Below are 20,851 nucleotides of genomic sequence, written 5' to 3'. Positions count from 1 at the left end.
GTATGTATTCAGGACTTAAAGGTGATATTGTTTAGTAATGTAGCATTAAATGTAACACAATTTAGTGTTTAGTAATGTAGCATTAAATGTAACACAAAAGCGGTATTGATGTCAACAATACTGAAAATAATAGGGAAATAGAAAACCGTTGTTAAAACTAAGAAAAATACAGAAATAATGAAGCTGAAGAGGTCATTTAAGGCAAAGAAAAGTGTTGTCTTTGTTCCTTGAAGTCTACAAAAGCCTGTTGAAATGGATCATAATGATTGTTATTGATTAAAAAAGATTACAGTTAAGAGGCTTCAGACATTTTTAACAATTTGGGTGTGAAGAAGAGTCAGGAAATAGATCAATAATGCTTCAGGTTTAGCACTTTTCTCAGTGGTAGGAACAGAATCATAACCAACTGGCTTGATAATGAGGCAGTGTACAGAATAAGAGCACAGATGTCTGAAAATACTTGCTAATAGAAGAGGCAGAAGCAAGATCAAACAGGCAGATGGATGAATTAGATTTGTGTCTAAGATCAGAAATCAGATTAGAGACGATGAGAGAAAAGACAGACAGAGGCTTGTTTAGAAGGTTATTATAAGATATAAGTGCTGAGTGGAGAGAGAGTGAGGGATACTACTAATATAATTAATTACATTTGTCTTGAAAAATCTAAGCAGAAAGAATGTATGGAGAGATGATGAAATAAGAAAGTTACAGCCAGTACCATTAAAACAAGAGGTAATAAATAATGAACAGGTGTATAATCAACAGCTGCTCAGAATAAGCTTCTGAAGCCAGATTCCCTGTAAATTTAGTCAAGATGTCAGTCAGTTAGGGCAAGTCGTGGCCTAATGGTTAGAGAGTCTGACTCATAATACTAAGGTTGTGGGTTCGAGTCTCGGGCCGGCCACGACTGAGGTGCCCTTGAGCAAGGCACCGAACCCCCCAACTGCTCCCCGGGCGCCGCAGCATAAATGGCTGCCCACTGCTCCGGGTGTGTGTTCACGGTGTGTGTGTGTGTTCACTGCTGTGTGTGTGCACTTTGGATGGGTCAAATGCAGAGAACGATTTCTGAGTATCTGTCACCGTACTTAGCCGTATGTCACTTCACTTATAAAAGTGCAGACTTTTTTTTTGCACTGTGCAAGCATGTCTCACTTTCAGAGAGACCACCTGGTCAAGTAAAGTACTGTATATCAGAAATAAAGTAAATGATCAAGACTGAGTTGAGCTGAGCTGGAGATTTGAAGATTAAGAAAGAAAAGTTGCTCGAAAACGCTGATATTGCGGCAGGAGGTTTCAGAATTCATACAACGTTAAGGAATGAGAAAGCAAGCAATAGCTTTAATGAGACTGTCCTTAGATACACTGATTAAAGTTTCAGTAGCAGGTTCAAAATGGTTTACATTTAAGGTTTTTTCTTTTTCATAATAGACATAGCAGGGCTGAGGATGAAAGGCAAGGTAATTAATTCCCTCTATAGTGCTAGAATTGATGATTTGCTAACTTTATCCATAGCTAGAGATGGCTGGGACAGTATATGGAATATGATGAGCTATGAACAGTAAGACAAGATCTGGTGGAGCAATGGATTTATAAAAAGCATCAGGTGATGCCAAGTGATCATAAAGGTAGCCAGAAAGTAAGGACAAGAACATAAGCAACAGAAGTTGTAGTTATTCAGTTGTATACAAACTCTTTACTCAGACTCTCTTGACCAACCCTACCAGTCTCTTTTGATCAGTTACAGTATCACATTTGGTTGTTCATGCTCCAAATATTTTCTAGCAAACTCAGTTTGTTCTGTTCCCCAAAATATATCCAAATTACTCAAGCACCCAATGTGTTCTTAGGGTAATAAATTAGGCCATTACAGCCTGTAAGCTTCTATCCAAGCACTGGTCCAGCCTGCATGGAAGTAAAAACTGCCTGCTTTTTTTTTTTTGGTGTACACCATAGCCCAAATCATCTGAAAAAATAACAAAAAAGAACAAACAAAAAAGGGGGCAAAGAGTAGGCATCCAGTAGAAACCATGGGAAGCCTCATTTATGAACAAGAAACCTCTCACTCTGCTATGTTAGCCAAGCCACTTACACCATACACCAAGTAGTCAAGTGAACCATAGGGAAACAACAAGCAGTAGAAATCCACAATATGCAACCATTTGTAACTTAATAAATTAGTAAATCTCAGTGAGAAGAGAGCTTGTAACTGAATAAGTAAAGCAGAAGCACCAGTGGTATGCAGTATATATGAAATGAAAAATAAGGAAAGATATTAAAATAGACAAAAGCTAAGAACCAAATAAAAGTCCTTACAACCTACTCTCAGCTGGAGGCTAAATATAACCTTTCAGATATCAGAAATCATTATGGCAGGAATTTTTTATAAATTTTATTTGATTTTCTGTTTCTAGGATGTGTCCGGAATGCCCATGCTCTGTCGACCTGTTCAGGAGGGAGGCTGTGGCTTTGACTACAGGCTGGCCATGGCTATTCCTGACAAGTGGATCCAGGTGAGTTTGATTTCATTTAAAATCTCATGTGATTATAACAGTGCTTGTAGATTATAATATTTATCTGGAATGTTACCAACCAGCTGATGCATTTTCTTAAATATCATTGCATTTAAAAATGTCCTTAAATGTTATTAACAGAAAGGCAATGCTCCGATCTAGACAATCGACTGTTATTAAGCTCTATTATATTTCATAAACAATGATATAATTTCCTTCAGTGAGCCAACTTTTCTTTGTACAAGATAGAAGTTAAACTATTCATTTTGGAATGGAGGATAATGTAGGTGACTTAAGTTACATAAGTCACAATCACAGAAGTAGGCAACACATCCTGGAAAGGTCAAATCTTAGCAACTACTGTATATCATACAAAGGTGCCTGTCCTGGAGGCCAGAGAGTGTGATTTCCCATCAGATAGAATCACTGACCATGATACAGTTGGCACTCATTGTGTAGATGTTTTACTCTTAGGATTGTGAGTCGGTGCAAGGGTTTTCAAGTCTAGTTGTACAAAGTCTCCAAATTCTCAAATGTTGGGAATGTGCAATCTTTTACTTTTTATATAGACCACCAGGTATCATACATTATCATCAGCTTAGTCCCGTCTTTTTTGTTTTAATTTAATCCTAATTTTCAAGTTATTTATGTTTTGATATGTTGATTTAAATGTCATGTGTTCTTTCTCCCTTCCTTCCTTCCTTCCTTCCTTCCTTCCATCCTTCCGTACATCCTGTCTTTCGTTCTTTCTTTCTTTCTTTCTGTTGGTCTGTTGGTCTGTCTGTCTGTCTCTGTCTACAAATATGCACATTTATTATTTCATGCATATCCAGGACAATTCGCCTGATCACTCACACTCTCTGGGGTTTATAATGATTTATAATTACTCTCTGGTGTTTATAATGATTTATAATCACACGGGTGTTAATAATGATTTATAATCACACTCTCTGGTGTTTTATAATGATTTATAATCACACTCTCTAGTGTTAATAATGATTCATAATCACACTCTCTGGTGTTAATAATGATTTATAATCACACTCTCTGGTGTTTTATAATGATTTATAATCACACTCTCTGGTGTTAATAATGATTCATAATCACACTCTCTGGTGTTAATAATGATTTATAATCACACTCTCTGGTGTTTATAATGATTTATAATCACACTCTCTGGTGTCACCCAGATTAGGATAAGTTTCTTTTTGAGTCTGTTTTCTTTCAAGGATTCTTCCTCATATCATCTCAGGGAGTTTTTCCTTGCCACCATCACCTCAGGCTTTCTCATTAGGAATAAATATAAATATTAATTTAGACGCAAGTCTAACATTAAACCTTAAAATATTTCTTAGATTATGTAAAGCTGCATTAAAACAGCATCCATTGTTAAAAGTGCTAAACAACCAACTAAAATTGAATTGAAGTGAATTGTTTGTGGGGGGCACGGTGGCTTAGTGGGTAGCACGTTCGCCTCACACCTCCAGGGTTGGGGTTCGATTCCCGCCTCCGCCTTGTGTGTGTGGAGTTTGCATGTTCTCCCCGTGCCTCGGGGGTTTCCTCCGGGTACTCCAGTTTCCTCCCCCGGTCCAAAGACATGCATGGTAGGTTGATTGGCGTCTCTGGGAAAAATTGTCCGTAGTGTGTGAATGCGTGAGTGAATGAGAGTGTGTGTGCGCCCTGCGATGGGTTGGCACTCCGTCCAGGGTGTATCCTGCCTTGATGCCCGATGACGCCTGAGATAGGCACAGGCTCCCCGTGACCTGAGGTAGTTTGGATAAAGCGGTAGAAAACGAGTGAGTGAGAGTGAGTGAATTGTTTGTGTCTTTACCCTTTTTTGCTGCCTTTGGTCAGAAAACCCACATTTCTTACCCATGATTATTCTGAAACAGGCTGGTCCATCAACTCAAAATTAATATTTAAATATTTTATAACCAGGCCCTGATATTCCTTTGACAGCTCCTTGAACGTACTGTATTGAAGTAAGAATGATGATTTATCTGTGTGTTAGTGTTTGACAGTAATAAGTGGATACTTGTCCTTCTCCTGCATCCTTTTCAGAAAATCTATGGCTAATTACAATGGGGGAAAAAACGATTAAATTAACAGCTATGTCAAGTTTCCTGTACTTTTTTTCTTCTTTGCAGCAAGGATGCTTTTGGGTAGACTTGTAATTTGAAAAACCCAAGATGTCTAAAAGCAAACCTTAAGAGATTTCTATGCAATTACTGTCAAATGATGACCTTCCATTTTCTTCCAAATGTCAAGGAAATTTACTGTATCTTTACAAATCCCTATCATTCAGATCAGTAGTTTTGTGCATGAATGTGTTTGTGGTGTGAATGTGTAGAGGCTTTGAAATAGCTGTGTATAATCTTGTTGTTTTATAATGGCCTGTATGTGCAAAGCTCATTAAAAAAAAGGCAACAGCAAAAACCCACAAACATAACAGCATAAAAAGAGAAATACAAAAGCAAAACCACAAACCCAGCAACATAGCTACATGCACAACTAATCGGAAAGGTTTTGTTGAGGTTGTTTTATTTGCTCTTGTGGTTTGTTCATGTGTTTTGCTGGGTTACTGCCATTCACACCTACACTAAGGCAACACTAGGAGCGTTATTTGTATTTGTAACTTTTCTTACTTTAGATGCTTCTTTGGATCATTTTCAGATTGTATATTGTTTTCTTAACAACGTTTATTTTTGAAACCCTAAAGAGAATGATTCTTGATACTGAAAATTGATACTGTACCATTTTTACCCTTTTGCCTGGTACAATTTCATCTCTCTGTTTCAATGTAGGAAATGTAAAATGTACTGTGTTTTGTACAGTAGTACTTGATGATTACTGGTTATAGTACATAGTAACGTGAAAAGTGGCATGCATACTTTGGCATTTAATGGTAAGAAGTGACATAATAATTGTAAATATAAATGGATGCTTAAGTAAATACATGTAATTCTGGCTAAACATAGTGAGTAAGTAGAGGGGGAAATGCTAAAATTATTCTATATTGACTTTTAATGAAAATGCCGTGTCCAGGCATACTACCAATATAACACGTTGCCATAGTTACCATACTGGAAAGTAAAGTGCTATTTGCAGCAATATGGGCTTTTAGGCGCTTATTATGTCCTTATTGTTGGGTAACCTAGTCATCTCCTCTATATTAACATATACTATATAAACAAAAAAAAAAGATTGCAGTCTTATTTTACAGAATAAAGTTGATGTGATACATATAGACCAAGTCTCCTGTGGATGACAGACATGCATTACTAACCAAAGCTACTCAAAGTACAAGACATTTTTTTTTTCCCTGGATGAAACAGCAGGTAGATCTTTCATTGCAGATGACCTCTTCCTCAGCTACGCACTGCTAGCCATCTCTTTGCCGCTCCCTCAGTGCACCAGCCCATCCGCTTCACTAGCTCGTTCCGAGAGCCTGGTCTAGCCCGCATTTTTACCCCCAAACCCTTTTTTCTACATTTACTTCTTCATACAAAGTTGCCCAGCATGCAATATTTATTTAAGGCCTTTCATCCGACGCTGCTATCGATTTTATTCTGTTTCGGGTACCTAAGAGACATTGCGGGCCAGTGCACTAAGACGGCCAAAGTTTTGGTGTGTTTGTGTGTGTTTATGTGTGTGTGTTTGAGTGTTTATGTGTGTTTGTGTGTGTTTATGTGCAATATCTCTCTTGTGAGCTTGCGTATGTTTTGACATTGTTTGGAAAGGTTTTAGTTATAGAAGCACAGTAAACTTGCCCATGTCACAAGGGAACTATGAAAACTTTCAAACTGTCAAAGTTAGAGTATATTTTATGAAAGCGTGAATTAATTACTTGCAGACAGGACAAAAATTATTACAGACACGGAAATAATTGATCTGTCATATAATGAATATAGAGTGCATTTCTTTAATATTCATCCCACCTTGAACATTTTGTAGTGTTACAACCTGGAACTAAAATAGAATGAATTGATATTATACGTCATGTATAATGTATATCATGTATGTCAAGAAAAGTAGTTCACCCCATTGCTTTAAAAATGAGTTCCGGTGCAGCCATTATTTGAATGTAGCATAACTGTGTGGAGTTAAAGTGTTGTGTGATCTCAAAATGAGTTTGTTAGACTACAAACTTAAATTAACAGTAAATAAGTTCAGAAAAAAGAAAAGAAAAAGCCTGGAAAGATTAATTTAGTTTAATTTTATTTAGATAGCACTTTTACTGAACAAGATGCATTATGAAATAAAAAATGCAGACCAGACAAAGTATAGATAGATAGAGATACTGTATATAAGCAAAAACAGCAAGCACAAAAGTAATAAAAGTTGCAGTTATATTGAACTCTTGGGACAACTGGTGGGTTTTAAGTCCAGATTTAATAAGAGAGCGATTCTGATCATCTTTGTGTGTGATGATTGACAGGTACAGCAGAGGACATTTTTAAACTTGTAAATGTATGAACTTGTCACTTTGTCCAGATTAAGTTTCTGATGTCACACACTCAGAATTTAGAGATCTTACAGTTTAACTAAACGTGTTTTTTGGGAAGTGAGAGGAAACCGGAGAACCTTCTGTAAACCATTGTGAAGAACATTGAAACTCTCACAGTCAGTAACCTGAGCATCATGACTGCAACATCGTGCCACCCAATAATTATCCAATCATTAGAAAAGGTCTTCCATGAACCACAGCATCCCAACATTTCAGATTCAAATTCAAATTTTATTTTTTACGTACACAACCATACACGGTACAACATGCTGAAAAGGAAATTGAGATAAAAAATATTTAAATATTTTAAAATAGAATTTAAAAAATAAGATAACACACAAAAATAGAATAATAATAATAAATGCATGAATAAATTTAATTCAATGTACAATAAAGTGGAAGGCTGTTCAAGGTATAGACAAAATATAGAGGAAAAAACTTAAATACAGTATCGGTCACATTTGACATGTGAGCACAATGACAGATGATTATATAAGATTATATAAATGAGAAAGAATATACTTTTGTGTGCAAAGTTTGTGCAGTGGGTGTGATGTTATATTGTATTTTGTGAAGTTTGTATTGTGTGTATTTTTTGTATTGTGCACACACACACACACACACACACACACACATAACCTTTCCTGATTAATCAGACTTCTGTCCCTGCCAGAGTAATGGTTGTTCCCCTCATCCTGTGTGAAATTAAGATGTTCTATTAGGAAAAGCCGATCAGGCATGCAGCACAAGTTTGGCCAGATTGTATCTGATTACCACTCCGAAATTCTATTGCTTCTAATGGATAATGTTACAAAAGCCCTCTAATTTAGCAAGCGCCCTTCCCTGCAGCTCTGGTAGATTGAAATGTAATAGAAATAATTAGCTGGAGACTGGAATGAGGTGTATTACCAAGGACGGGAAGAAGGGAAACGGTGTCTCTTGGTCCTGCGGAGCATCTCTGTATATAAGTCATCTCTGTCTACAGCGCTGTCTCGGTCTAATCAATTCTAATATTATTATAACATAATATGTCTCTGTTTTATGTCAATAGGATAGGATTCCCACACAACAGGAAGTGTAATTCAATCTGTGTGTTATGTTAATTGGTGGAGATGAGGGTGGTGTATAGCAGCAGGAGATAAAGACATAGAGTCTTCTCCCATTCAGGCTTTTCTCTGCTAGTCACCAGGGGTTCTGATTCTCCATCTGAAACTCTGGACTTTGTCCCATTTTTGTGTTTTCAAAGTAATTGCTCTCAGTGGGCTTTCGCATGAGTGAAGTGCAGTGTGATTATTTTTTTTTCCTTTATTTCACTTTCTAGCTCTGGGCAAGCAAAGTTTGATCATGCTAAGGTTAAAGTGGAAGTAAAGGGGAAACTCTTCGTGTGTGTTTTTATTAAAAGGAGGAAGAACTGTGAATGAACTCTATATTCAATTCCATTTCATTTGTATAGGGCTTTCAAGGGAGGTTATCGTAAAAACGTTATAGGACTATAAAAATTATAAAGCTTAAAATGAGGAATATGAGGAAAAAACCTTGAGAGGAACCAGACTCAAAACGGAACTCATCCTCATCTGGGTGACACCGGATCATGTGATTATTAAGGACCTTCCTTCTATAACGACATACTATATAATCAAGTATGTTTGTGTAGCCAGGAGCTTTCAAGATTTTATTAGAGTTCTAAAACCATACTTGTTTATGTACCATGTGTATAAAGTCATGAGAGTTTTTCGTCACCACTTGGGAGCATGTATGTTTGGTCTTAGCTAAGAGCTAAGCTAGAACGTAAGACAATTCACAAAATTTTATTTCTGGATTTGGAATGTGCTTCATTTTCATTTCTTTTTTTTTTTCTTCCATAATAAGTGGTCCAGATAAAGTTCCAACTTGTTTCAACCAAAGGTTGTGCTCACTGAGAATGTTGTGGGAATTATACATGATAGAGTTAGATGTCAGGAGTGAGACTTTTTCATCTGATCTTCACGCTGTATAGTGTAATTATCAGACCCTAAAAGTTTTCTCTGATCTGATTCATTACATTCTTACAGTACCTTCAGATACAGGTCCAACTCAAATTAGCCAGAAATGAAAAGTTATATGTGTTGGTTACAGAAGGGTCCAGATATGTTAAGCATTTCAAACATCTATCCAGGGTTTTGCCCAAAAATAATCCTGCAGTATTTTAAATAGAGTCATGTCAGGAAGTTCAGCATGTCAGACACGTGAATGTTTATGTCCCTCATTTCTCTCACTGGGCATCAGGTCCAGCTTGCTAGGAGAAGCAGACATGGCCTTCTTCTAGTTCTTTTGTTGTGTCTAAAGTGCTTGTTTGTGAAACACCTGCTATCTTTTTTTTTTATTATTCTCCTATCGATTGTGAATTTGTGGGGTATTATAGAGGTTTCCCTGTGTGTCACTCTCCTGTCCATCCCTAGTCACGATGAACACAGACACACTGACAGGCTCACAGGGTGCGCAGAACATTCTAGTAATCCTGATTATCTAAGAAGTCAGAAAAAGATGATTCCTGTTGTAAACTGCTGTCTGTACATTTCACAACAGGAATCATCTTTTTCTGACTTCTTAGTTGAACTTTCTAGTAATCCTGATAACTCTATAGTTCAACTAAGAAGTCAGAAAAAGATTATTCCTGTTGTAAAATGTACAGACAGCAGTTTGGGTGGAAAGAAGTTTGGAAAATCTAATTTGTCTTGAAAATCCAAACAAATACGGCACATACAGTACCATATCCCCAAAACTCATACGCTAGCTGCCTAGCCTACAATGTCTGAATGCTAGTCCAGGATGGGAAGCTTTCTGAACATGATTGACAGCAGGTAGAGACACCTCATTTTCCTCATAAGATATTGATGGTTCACACAAATTGTTTTCCACTCATACAAACAGCCTGGGGCAGCCAGGGAGACTGAACTGTTTCATTAGAGCAGATATTTTATCGACTTAGAAATGAGATGAACGCTTATGCTACGCTCAAATACGGTTGTGTTTACCATGTTTACAAGACCTTTCCATATAAACAGCCCTCTCTTGAGGTATATACCACGTCAAAATTTTGCTGATAGTTTACAAGTTGCTATGCCGTGCTGATGTTTATCAATAAGGTGTCAGGTGCAAAAGTTTGGTTTATGAACTGATTTCTTGATGCTAAGTGCAGTTACTGGTTAATTGTAGTTGTATGTTGTGTCTTCTTTGCAATTTATCAACATGCCTGAGGGAAAGTCAACATTTTTGTTAGGTCTGTCTCATGTCCAGTGTCTTAAGGTAGTATGCAGTATGTGTGTATTTCTGAGTATATTTTTTCAGAGTTTTTTTTGTATTTAAATTTTATGTAAATGTATTGTGTGCTTACATTCCCACGTTATGCAGCATGCAGCAAGTATTCAGATTATGCTTTTAGCTTAGCATAACGTAAGCCTTTGATGGTCTTGTTCTGGCTTTTAAGTGAAGCTGATCATTTTAAGCAAGATTATAACATACCTAATTAACTTAAATGCTGCAGGGTCTCTTGGTGGTCGAGTGGCAGGATCCCGCGCTCTCATTGTCATGGCCCGGGTTCTATTCCCGGGCAGAGAGCTAAGTCTCAGTCCCAAGCCTGGATAAAATAGTTGGGTTGTGTCAGGAAGGGTATCCGGCCTAAAACGTGTGCCAAATCTAATATGTGGTCCACATATGTGGATCCGCTGTGGCGACCCCAAACAGGGAGCAGCCGAAGGAAGGAAAAAAAAACTTAAATTCTGAATAATTTATAAATATAATTATGTGTATATCAAGCCTTTAAGTTCTATATAATGTTCTGCCTTTTGCATGTGAATGAGGAAGCTACACATACAGATGGTAGATTTATAAGATCATAACAAGATTTTAGTCGTACAGATGTTTGTGGTTCCTGGGAGTCTTGTTTCTAGTAGTCACACACCCAAATTTCATGAGTTCAGCAGTGTTGAATTTACGCAGTGGGATATCCGGCATAGAGCAGGTCTAAAATGCATGACTGACAGTGCTGCAGTAATAATGGAATTCCATGCAGACATTTAGACAAATACTAGGGGGTTGCTTTTGAACAAATGCATCTAGAAGCAGTTTCCAGTCCATGTTTGTATAGTACGTTGCTGTTCAATAAGAGAGCAGTGTTCATTCATCATTTGCAGAGAAGATTTTATTACTTTCTGCCATCTCCCTTACTCTACTGTAATCCTGACCTTGAGGCACATTATCGCTCAGTAGAGCTGCAGGAAGACTGCCGAGCAGGGGACCGCAGCAGGGAAATGAAAGCTAGCTCAACTGAAATCAAAGACACAGCCAAATGCCTGTGTGTGTTAGACCTGAGAAGGAGCGCATGGAAAGAATGGGAAGTAAGGATAAGAGGCATGCATCCATGAAGCAGTGTGGGACTCAAATCTCTCAAATCTCCAATCAGAATATAAAATATTGTTTTGCCCCCTCTTCCCCAAAAAAACTGTGATGTGTGGTCTTTCTTTTGTGTGTTTTCCCCACAGATCATAAAAGAAGTCAAGGATGAAGACTGGAACATGGGCAACATTGTGCATACTCTGACCAACAGGCGCTATGGGGAGAAATGCATCGCGTATGCTGAGAGCCACGACCAGGTAGGGCCTCCGTAACCCTCATTCCCCAGACAGGGCAAAGAGGATCAAATGTAATCAATGTGTTATTTGGGATGGAAATTGGTGTCACCATAGGTTGAGAGACTCTAGGGGCGAGGGCTGAATTAGAAACCAACATGTCTGCTCATTTGTGCATTTACACGCTCCACAGCTTTAAAAAAAAAAAAAATCTATTTGCTTTCTTTTCATCATCATCATCATGAGATAACAAATGCAGGTGCTCAAATCCTATAGTGCGGGTTTGGCACCCTTATACTGTACATGTGAAAGCTCAGAAACCATCACCATGGGATAGTTACAGATTCCACTCAGATCGTATTACATGGAACATGATCTCCATTGCGTTTCATTGTTTCATAAGTGAGAGAGTGAGATCAGAGTATTTAAATAATATGCTAAAGCACGGTGAAGCAAATGATGAGGTAGAAATGCACCTTGAATGGGGACTTTAAAGATGCATGCATCCAAATTAGTAACCGCAATCTAAAATACTTAAAGCCCGATTTCAGGTGCTATGAACATGTTATGTGTTTTGTTTTACTTTTATAATAGTGTATTCTAGCATAGAGGTGCAAATTTGTAATAATTAAAATGCTATTCTCAGACTCTATATTGTAATCCTTGAAAGTTGTTTTCTGCAGCTGTGTTTCGCTCTTGTTTATTTGCAAAGCCCGATAATACTGATTGCTGCTCAATATGCATTACCGCGGTAAATATGAGCTAAAACTTGCATTAGTGAAGCATTCATCAAATTTGCATTTCCAACTTAGTTTATGTGTTTGCTTCTTAGCTAATTTGCTTTTCGCTTTTCCATTCTTCTACGTTTCCCTAGCTTACTGCATGCCAGCGCTACTCAGAAAGTGAAGGCTTTATCTTGTCTCTGTAGTGCACAGGAAGGTCTGCCTTGTCTTTTTAAGCCGCCAGTCTCACAGCCTTGAGGAGAGTCTCAGAGGAGGACACTATCTTCTCAGCTGGCTACAGGAGTACATGACCACCTGAGCTTAGTGTAGGAACACAGACGCTCCCTGAGGCTCAGAGCCAATCAGAGTTGTGCTTTGCGCTGACCGTAACCTTTGTATGCTCAAATCTCATGGCATGTCTCTGCTTTGTAGTCAGTGTTTTTTTTTTCACAAGTGTGCCACTCAGGGACCCACTGTCTCTTGTTTAAAGTTATCATCTTCAGACGTATTGAAGACTTAAACTAAATGTGGCTTATTTTCCCACTCATTTTAGCTCTGATCACTGTCACGTTCACTGTCAAAAACGTCCAATGTAACCGAATCAACGTCCTTATTAATATGTCAAGTTTGGAGGCACAGTGAGAAATAGTATTAGAGCTTGTAAATTTGCAATTGAGCATGACAGTATAGGAATGAACAATAACACATGCCAGCAATACTCTGTCTTTTATTTTTATAACGATCAGGATTTTATATGTCATTTATGTCATTTACTAATTATTTATTCTATCATGTTTACATGTAAGGTTCTTTTTTCTATTTGTACTGTAGGAACAAATTGTGACTATATGGATTTATCAGGACTAAGTAGGAATTTAAGGGATAGAAGCAACTTGAGTATTCAAGGTTGTGAATAATGATGAGGGAATAATTTTACAATATCATCCACCTTTTTACGTTTTTCTGAAAATTAATATTCAAATACGAATCAACAAGTAAAATTGGAATATTCTATATTTAAAATTTATGGAAAAAAACTGAACTGAAAAATAAAAAAAGACCTAATTAAAGGTCTCATATTCAAGGCCATAAACTCAGCTACTGGCAAAATATGCTAGTGAGATAAAATTCTATATTAGTAAGCTAAAGTAATCCATGCTACAACCAGGACTATTTCCAAAAGCACTAATTTGAGTGTTTCATCGCCAACATGGGTAAATACATAGGCAATGATTTTCAGATAAATGTCAGTAAATCGAAGCATTTAAGAGGAGTTAACAAGCTGCCCCACTACACACTGGACAAAGTGTAATATGGCTCATTAACAAAAATTATTTTTATATCTCCCTGACATAACGGTTTTATTTAAAAAAATGTACAATTAACATCATAGAAATTATTTGACAAAGCAAATTCTAAATGTCCCCAAACCTACTCACTCAAATCGATTCATCTGAAAAGATTTAATTAGATTGAAATATCAAGCCTTTTATTAAAATGACGATATAGTGACTGGTTCATACTGTACATTTTCTCTACCTGTAACAAGACATCGACTGATTTCCACGCTCTGATGCTATGACTCCTTCAAAATAGCAAGTTGTCATGTGTTTACACTTACACATAATCTAATCCTTTTTTATCAGATTTTATCCAAACCCATCTGACTGCTTAGCTTGACAGCAGGTTCAATGCAAACTTTGTATCCTAGAATCCAGACCTTGCTTCAGTGACAGGTGACACTGATAAGCCGGGATTCATAATCATTTCATAATCACACAACTAATGTAGCACATGTGTTTTCTGACAGGCTCTGGTAGGAGACAAGACCCTGGCCTTCTGGCTGATGGATAAAGACATGTACACCAACATGAGTGCCTTAATTCCCATGAACCCTGTCATTGACCGGGGCATTCAACTGCATAAGATGATCCGGCTCCTGACGCATAGCCTGGGAGGGGAGGGCTACCTTAACTTCATGGGTGAGTCTATCTATACACACTAACTACTTTTTAACTAGAATTTTTCTATTTATTAAGACTAATTTCCAGTGGAAACTGATACCACTCTATCATTATCATATATTGGATTAGAGTGTCTTCCAAGCAAAAGTGGTGTCACTGACTTCTTTCAATTTGGTAGACTTGAGCACCTAAAAGTACCGGAAATGTGGATAGAAATTCACTAGTTGCTTTTCTGCTCAATTAACTCATTAGACATTTAGTTACTGGATAGTTTAACATGGCATTTGTAAGATTAGACATTTTCTTTTTTCCCGAAGCTTGTTCAGTGTCACTCTTATGCTAACAAAAACCTCAGCGATTCTCCTCTTTACCTTTCACAGATTCTCGTCTTCACACGTTAAATTTCAGCATGTAAAGTAATCCCTTGCTGTATTTTAGATTCATCTTCTCTTTATCAATATACATTACAAGCTATTACTTAGTACTGTAAATTGTGTATACGATAGCATGAGATAGCACTTTTATGTACTGTTTGATGTCTGCATTATAAAGACCACTAAGCTTTTTGTTATGATACTGAAACCACAGCTGAGTATCGATTACACTCTCTCCATATCTTCTCACATAGGAACTAGACATGTTCTATACGTTCTTGCATGGTGTTCTAGCCCCACCTACTGATCAGGTGAATGGCCGTTCGGTGATTGATGAGCTACAAAACCTGTGAAATCATGCTGAAATTATACATTTAGGCAAAGAGGGTCATCTGAATTTCTAAAGTTACAACAGTCATGCTGTGAAATGTGGAGTCATACTAGTTCATTTCAACAAATCTTCTTTATTCACTTTTTTGGCACGCACTAGTATGGCTGACTTTATTCACCAGCTGTTTGTTATTTTTTCTAGTCACGCCTCTTCAAGGTGTGTGAAGATACATGCCTTTGAAGAAAGAAAAAAGTGAAAGAGTTTCAGGATAGAATATATCCAAGTTAGGGTTTTAATATCGGTATGAAGCTGATGTCGGTCTTGTCCTGTCTGGACATAAGCTAGATTTTAGGATGACTGAAACAACACTAGTATTAGATCTGAACTTTGGACATTTGTGGAATAAATAGAAATTTAAAGAGTGATAGAACATTTTATAACCCAGAAATTGAGTACTGATCAAGTAAAATAATAGATCTTAGTATATCCTACTATAAATAGATACTAACATGGAACGAGTGTAACAGTCATATTGACAGTAAATGACCCACCGCGTGGTTTCGTTTAATTCAGTAATTAGTAGAATATATATTATGTGCTCCATATGCTAATTTGGCTAAGTTTAATTAAATGCTTACTAATAAGTAAACTATGAACATAATTCCAAATGTAAGTAATAATTATTTCCAATAATTCATTAGTAAATTTTAGATTACCTGCTAATTAATATTTAATCAATTAAGCATAACCTGATAGTTAAAAATAGTGCATCCTTATCCTTATTTACTGATACAAATAAAAAAGTTGAAATACTTGGAAAACTTATATATAATGTTTAATTAATCATGGATCATTAATTATTAAACTATATTTTACTTGCTTATAAATAGTTAAGCATGCAACATTCCTGCTCTGCAAGCTTAGCTGAATAAAAATAAATAAATAAATGGATTGAATACATGACTTCTAATTAAGATTATATACAGAGGTTGTGCATAGCAAACAGACTTATTTGGGTCTGTTCCCTTTTCTTTACAAAACCGATTGGTTTACTAGCTAATGATTAAAAGCTTTTTCTAACAACTTTTAATATAATGTGTATGCCACTGGATTGAAAGAAAAGTTTAGGGCATCACATCTTGGATTGGCTTGGTTAGGGCTCCAATTAACTATGATATGATAAAGACTGTGGGTTTGGCAGAAAGCATGCAATAGGGTGTTCTAGGAGCTAGTGATGGAGAGATAATTCACAGAAAGTCTCTGGCTACGACATTTTAGGATGCCATGGCTCACGTTTGAGATGCTGAGCCAATTAAGTGGTCCAATGTCGCACCCATCCTGGTTGCCACTGACCAGCCTGAAAGTGGATTAAGCTTGCAATGTCTAGTCAAGTCAAGCAGGTTTTATTGTGTGTATATATAGCTGACACAGTACATAGTACAATGAAAACAACCTTTCTTCAGGACTATGGTGCTACATAGAACAGCATGGGGATAAATAAGACAACACAGAGCTAAGGTCTAAAAGGTAAAGTGCTTTGTTTGGAACCTATACAAACAATACAATAAAATACAAGACTGATATGGAAAATATAGCACCGACCAGACCGCAGGTAGTAATGGCATTGTGCAAATAGAGAAATTAGAGGGTTGTAAACATGTGTACACTTTCAATAGCAGAGTGACTTTTGTGCAAAATGTCATTAAAGTGATCGTGTATAAACAGCGTAAACCTGCGCGAAGTACAGAGTAGTGCAGGAATCTACAGTATATAACGATCATCCATGTGTATCAATGTTTACCTGTATATTCTGTGTGCACACTGCATCTGCCAAATGAAATTGTATACCATAATTCCTTGCCACAGGTTTACATTGCACTTAATTGCACACACATCCATATTCTAGGATGCTGAGATTGCATTAATTGCAAATCGTTTTCTCTTTTATCTACAGGAACATGATACAAGATATTTTTGTTGCCTTTCCTGGAAGTGCATATGATGTAAATTCTGTCATTTGACACTTTGTTCTTGTGCAAGTCCAATGATTCTCAACAAAAAACAGTTAGATTCCAAACTACTTTTCCTGAACATCTAAAGTAACACTGAAATTATTAATTGACTTTAAATTAACTTATTATTAACTACTAAAGTTAAACGTTAAAATGAAAAAAGACTTATGTTGAACTGTTGGGCTTTTAACAGCTACACAGATAAAGCTTTCAGTAGAAACTAGCTATTGTAAACAAACAGTGAAATGCCCCAGATACTAACAACAGTTAACCAATCAAATGCATGGACCAGAACTTAACTGTTAAATAATGTATCTTACTCTAAATAATGTGTTTCCTCTTAACATGATGCATGCATTAAGCAATAAGCATCCTGCTTTTTTTCTTACCCATACCTTTCAGTTTAGTCATTGCTGCCTCTTACCCACGAGCCAAGTCTCGCTGATGAAGTTCTTCATGACACATGCAATTGTTATCTTTTTAAACTGCTGCTTATGTAACATCACAGAGATTCTGAACACGCTGAACATCTCTAACTGGTTATAATATGCATGATATTCATACATCAGCAACCTTTTCACCAAGTTGGCACCATCTCCCAACAATAGGATGATATTTTGCAGTTGTCACCCAGGAGTCCTCATCCTATCGTCCAGACACGTTTAGTCGAGACATCAGTGTCTCTGTGGTGCTCATTACCAGCATTCTTCTATCGATTGCTAATTTTCTGATAAAGAAAGTAAACATTGATTCCAAAGCTACTACATTGTAAAAGCCCTTTTAATGCTTTCACTGTGCACAATGCACAAGTGCAAGATAGAAAAAGAGATGGAAGGGGGGAAAAAAGAAGTAAATATAGGACCCCATGTCATGTCAATGGATCAATGTGTGTGGAGTCATTTAACCAGTGCAGAGCAAGAACAAATTGTTTGAGCAAGCAAATCAATTTAAGCCACTCTCACCACACCAAAACCCATCTGTTTACTCTCTGGCAAATAGGGGAGCCTCATGAGCTAAAAGCTCCACTTCGAAGCAGCAGCCATGTTTGTACACAGAGACAGATAAGCACTGTAACAGAAGTGTGAGCTAAAACACACTCCCTCACACATGGGGAGTCAGCAATCAAGCAGTTCACTGGCTCCAGCTATAAAACAGCGGGTAAACAGGAGGAATGTACTGTATTTCTACAGATGGGAAACTTCTCAGATCATCTTTACTGTCAAAGAGGCAACCTGCTTTGTTGTGCTTCCAAGTATGATAGTTTGTTAGTGGGTTTGTTTGTTTTTCTTGCAATAATCTATATGAATCTGCTATAAGGATCTGTCCTGTATAGACACATTATTTTATCTTAATTAGCTAAGGTAATAAAGAGGTGAGTGGAGCTGTGAGTGAGATATGTACAAAGAATACACCAGTGTTTGTCTTCAGGAAATCCTGTAGTTCTCTGATCTATGTATATTGCAAAAACCCAGAGATACACTGGAGATTGGTTGGTCAATGTTAAAGCTGTCACTAGTTCAAATCCTGCAATTGACAGAAAGTCACTGTTGATTTCTTAAGCAAGATTCTCATGTACACGATGGATTTCTTTTTTTACTATATTAGAAACGCTTACACTACAACTACACTGTCATTGCAGTTATCTAATCTGCCAATCATGTGGCATCACCACAATGCACGACATGATGCAGATTAAAGGAGACAGATCCAGAGTGTATCTAGAACTGTACAGACAAGCACACCAGTACCCCCTCGCCTCTCCCCCTGCCGAGCGCTCACCCGATTGCACGGCATGCGCTGCATCTTAATTAATTTTACTGAATAATCATCTTTGCACAGTGAGTGTACAAATGTGAGATGAGGAAAACTTTTGGCTTCCGTCCACTCCGCCAACGGCATTCGAAGCGCCGATCATTACATAGATAAGATTTAGTTTTGGTTTGTGAAAATAGTTCATTTACATTTTGTTGTTGTTCTTCCTGACAGTCAGACTACTGAAGCCTATTGAATATCTGAACTCACTGCAGTAAAAGTCACTCTCCAAATCTGAAGTGTCCTGTCAGGCAGCAAACCTCAAAAGTGATCTGTGAATAACAGGAAATGATGCTCCAGCCCTTCTGTACTGCCCGACTAACAGAGATAAATACAGTACTACATTGTTCATAGTCTGTTATATGTGTTACATCATATTGTTTTATCCATATTGTATTTCTAAAGTGATAAAGGCACTCTGTTGACGTAGATGTAGGTGTTTATCTTCCAGACTGTAAAATTATTTACATTTGTTATATATTTATTATCTTATAAAGTAGTTTATATTATAATATGGAACGAATTCAAAGAAAAGTCATGCAAGCATTCTGCTGTCTGAGGAAAAAGCTTCGGATAACTGACAGCTAGGATCCTTCTACTTTTCTGAGACATTTTTTAGAAGTTTGTTTGAGAGCCACTTTTCCGAACTACTTCAGGCAAAGCTTACAAGTGAATAAGCATATGATGCTGAATACGGACCTGAACTCTGGATAGGTAATGGATCAGAAAACAAGCTTGACACGCAACGTGCATTTAAATACAGGAAATAAATTGTCTTCATGTCCGTGATGTGATGTTTCAAATAACTTGCATTTGCTAGCAGAAAGTCACCTTATTAAGAGGTGACGGTGAACTAGCAGCTGATATCCAGAACTCTGATGAAAAACGAATGACATGTAACCGTGCAAACGTGTATAAATAAGTAGTAATATTGGTAACATGTATATATGTAGAGGGGAAAACGTAAATCTTAGATAAACCTAAATCTTAGATAAACTTAAAGCTGTGGCATAACAGCTTTTTTTTTATATATCTAGGATCTTTCTGTCTGTCAAATCCAAAAAGCACAGATGCATGCTGGGAGATTTTTTTTTTACTTTGACTTTCAAGTCGTTCACCTTCACTAAGCAAACACTGGCCTCTAACTATGCTTTCTCCCTCTGAGTGAAGACTACATTACTGAAGTTTCCAACCTCAGTCCGAGTTTCTCTGTGGGATTTATGGGGATCTTGGCAGACTTTGTGCTACATCACAAAATAGCATGTTAAAGGTGTTTCTGTTCTTTGAAGCAGGATTGTGGATAAACTCATGGAATAATTTTTAGATTCGAATGTCTTAAACTGTATCCGGTGTGAGCCATGCATTTATACAAGAGCTGAAATTTTGGATTTTGGATTGAACTTAAAATTCTAAATATAATGAAATATAAAGCTTTCAGCCAAAGGAAGATTTTTTTCAGAGCTTGCATGTTTGGAAGTAGACATGACTTAAATCAGAATGTATTTTATTTATTTAATTTCTTTCTTTCTTTCTTTTATTTATTTCTTTTTATTTATTTTATAACACTACCATTATGTGCCCAGAATGACTAGAAAATATGAAGGAGGAGAACCGAGCTAGGTAATGCTGGCACTGTGAGCATGTCATAAATAAACGCTGTAAATGCTTCACACAACATGGTCTTGGTTTGTCCCACGAGCTTCATATATGAGTGCTCACTCACGCCTGTTTGAAAGTAAAAACCTCCTGCTCATGCATTCTTATTGTTTCATTCTGCAAGAACCCTGTCCCAGTGCACCCGTCTAGTCTCATCTCGATTCCCTGTAAACCTTTCTGATAAAGTTACAAAAAAAAAAAAAAAAAGTTTAGAAAAATGAAAGCAAAGAACCAGAACAGTGCTTTTCCTATGTGTATCTGTATTTGTTTCCAAATTCCGAATAATGTATTTGTATTCAGTTACATCCCCATACAGGGTCCATACAGTACATGATAATGGACCCGAAGCCCATCCA

At 37.0% G+C, this 20,851-nt stretch overlaps 1 protein-coding gene across 2 annotated transcripts in view; it reads left to right on the top strand.

The window, feature by feature from the left end:
• Positions 1–20,851, top strand: part of gbe1b (glucan (1,4-alpha-), branching enzyme 1b) — a 96,623-nt gene that overhangs the window by 41,046 nt on the left and 34,726 nt on the right. For both annotated transcript variants that reach the window (XM_027146689.2, XM_047820499.1), the window contains exons 10-12: positions 2,412–2,510; positions 11,538–11,648; positions 14,157–14,328. In XM_027146689.2, coding sequence (XP_027002490.2) covers positions 2,412–2,510; positions 11,538–11,648; positions 14,157–14,328 — 382 coding nt within the window. The remainder of the gene's footprint in view (positions 1–2,411; positions 2,511–11,537; positions 11,649–14,156; positions 14,329–20,851) is intronic.

Source organism: Tachysurus fulvidraco, chromosome 11 (genome assembly GCF_022655615.1).
Source record: "Tachysurus fulvidraco isolate hzauxx_2018 chromosome 11, HZAU_PFXX_2.0, whole genome shotgun sequence".
Lineage (NCBI taxonomy): Eukaryota > Metazoa > Chordata > Actinopteri > Siluriformes > Bagridae > Tachysurus > Tachysurus fulvidraco.
Note: the sequence above shows the minus strand (reverse complement) of the source record. Positions and strands in the feature narration are given on the sequence as shown.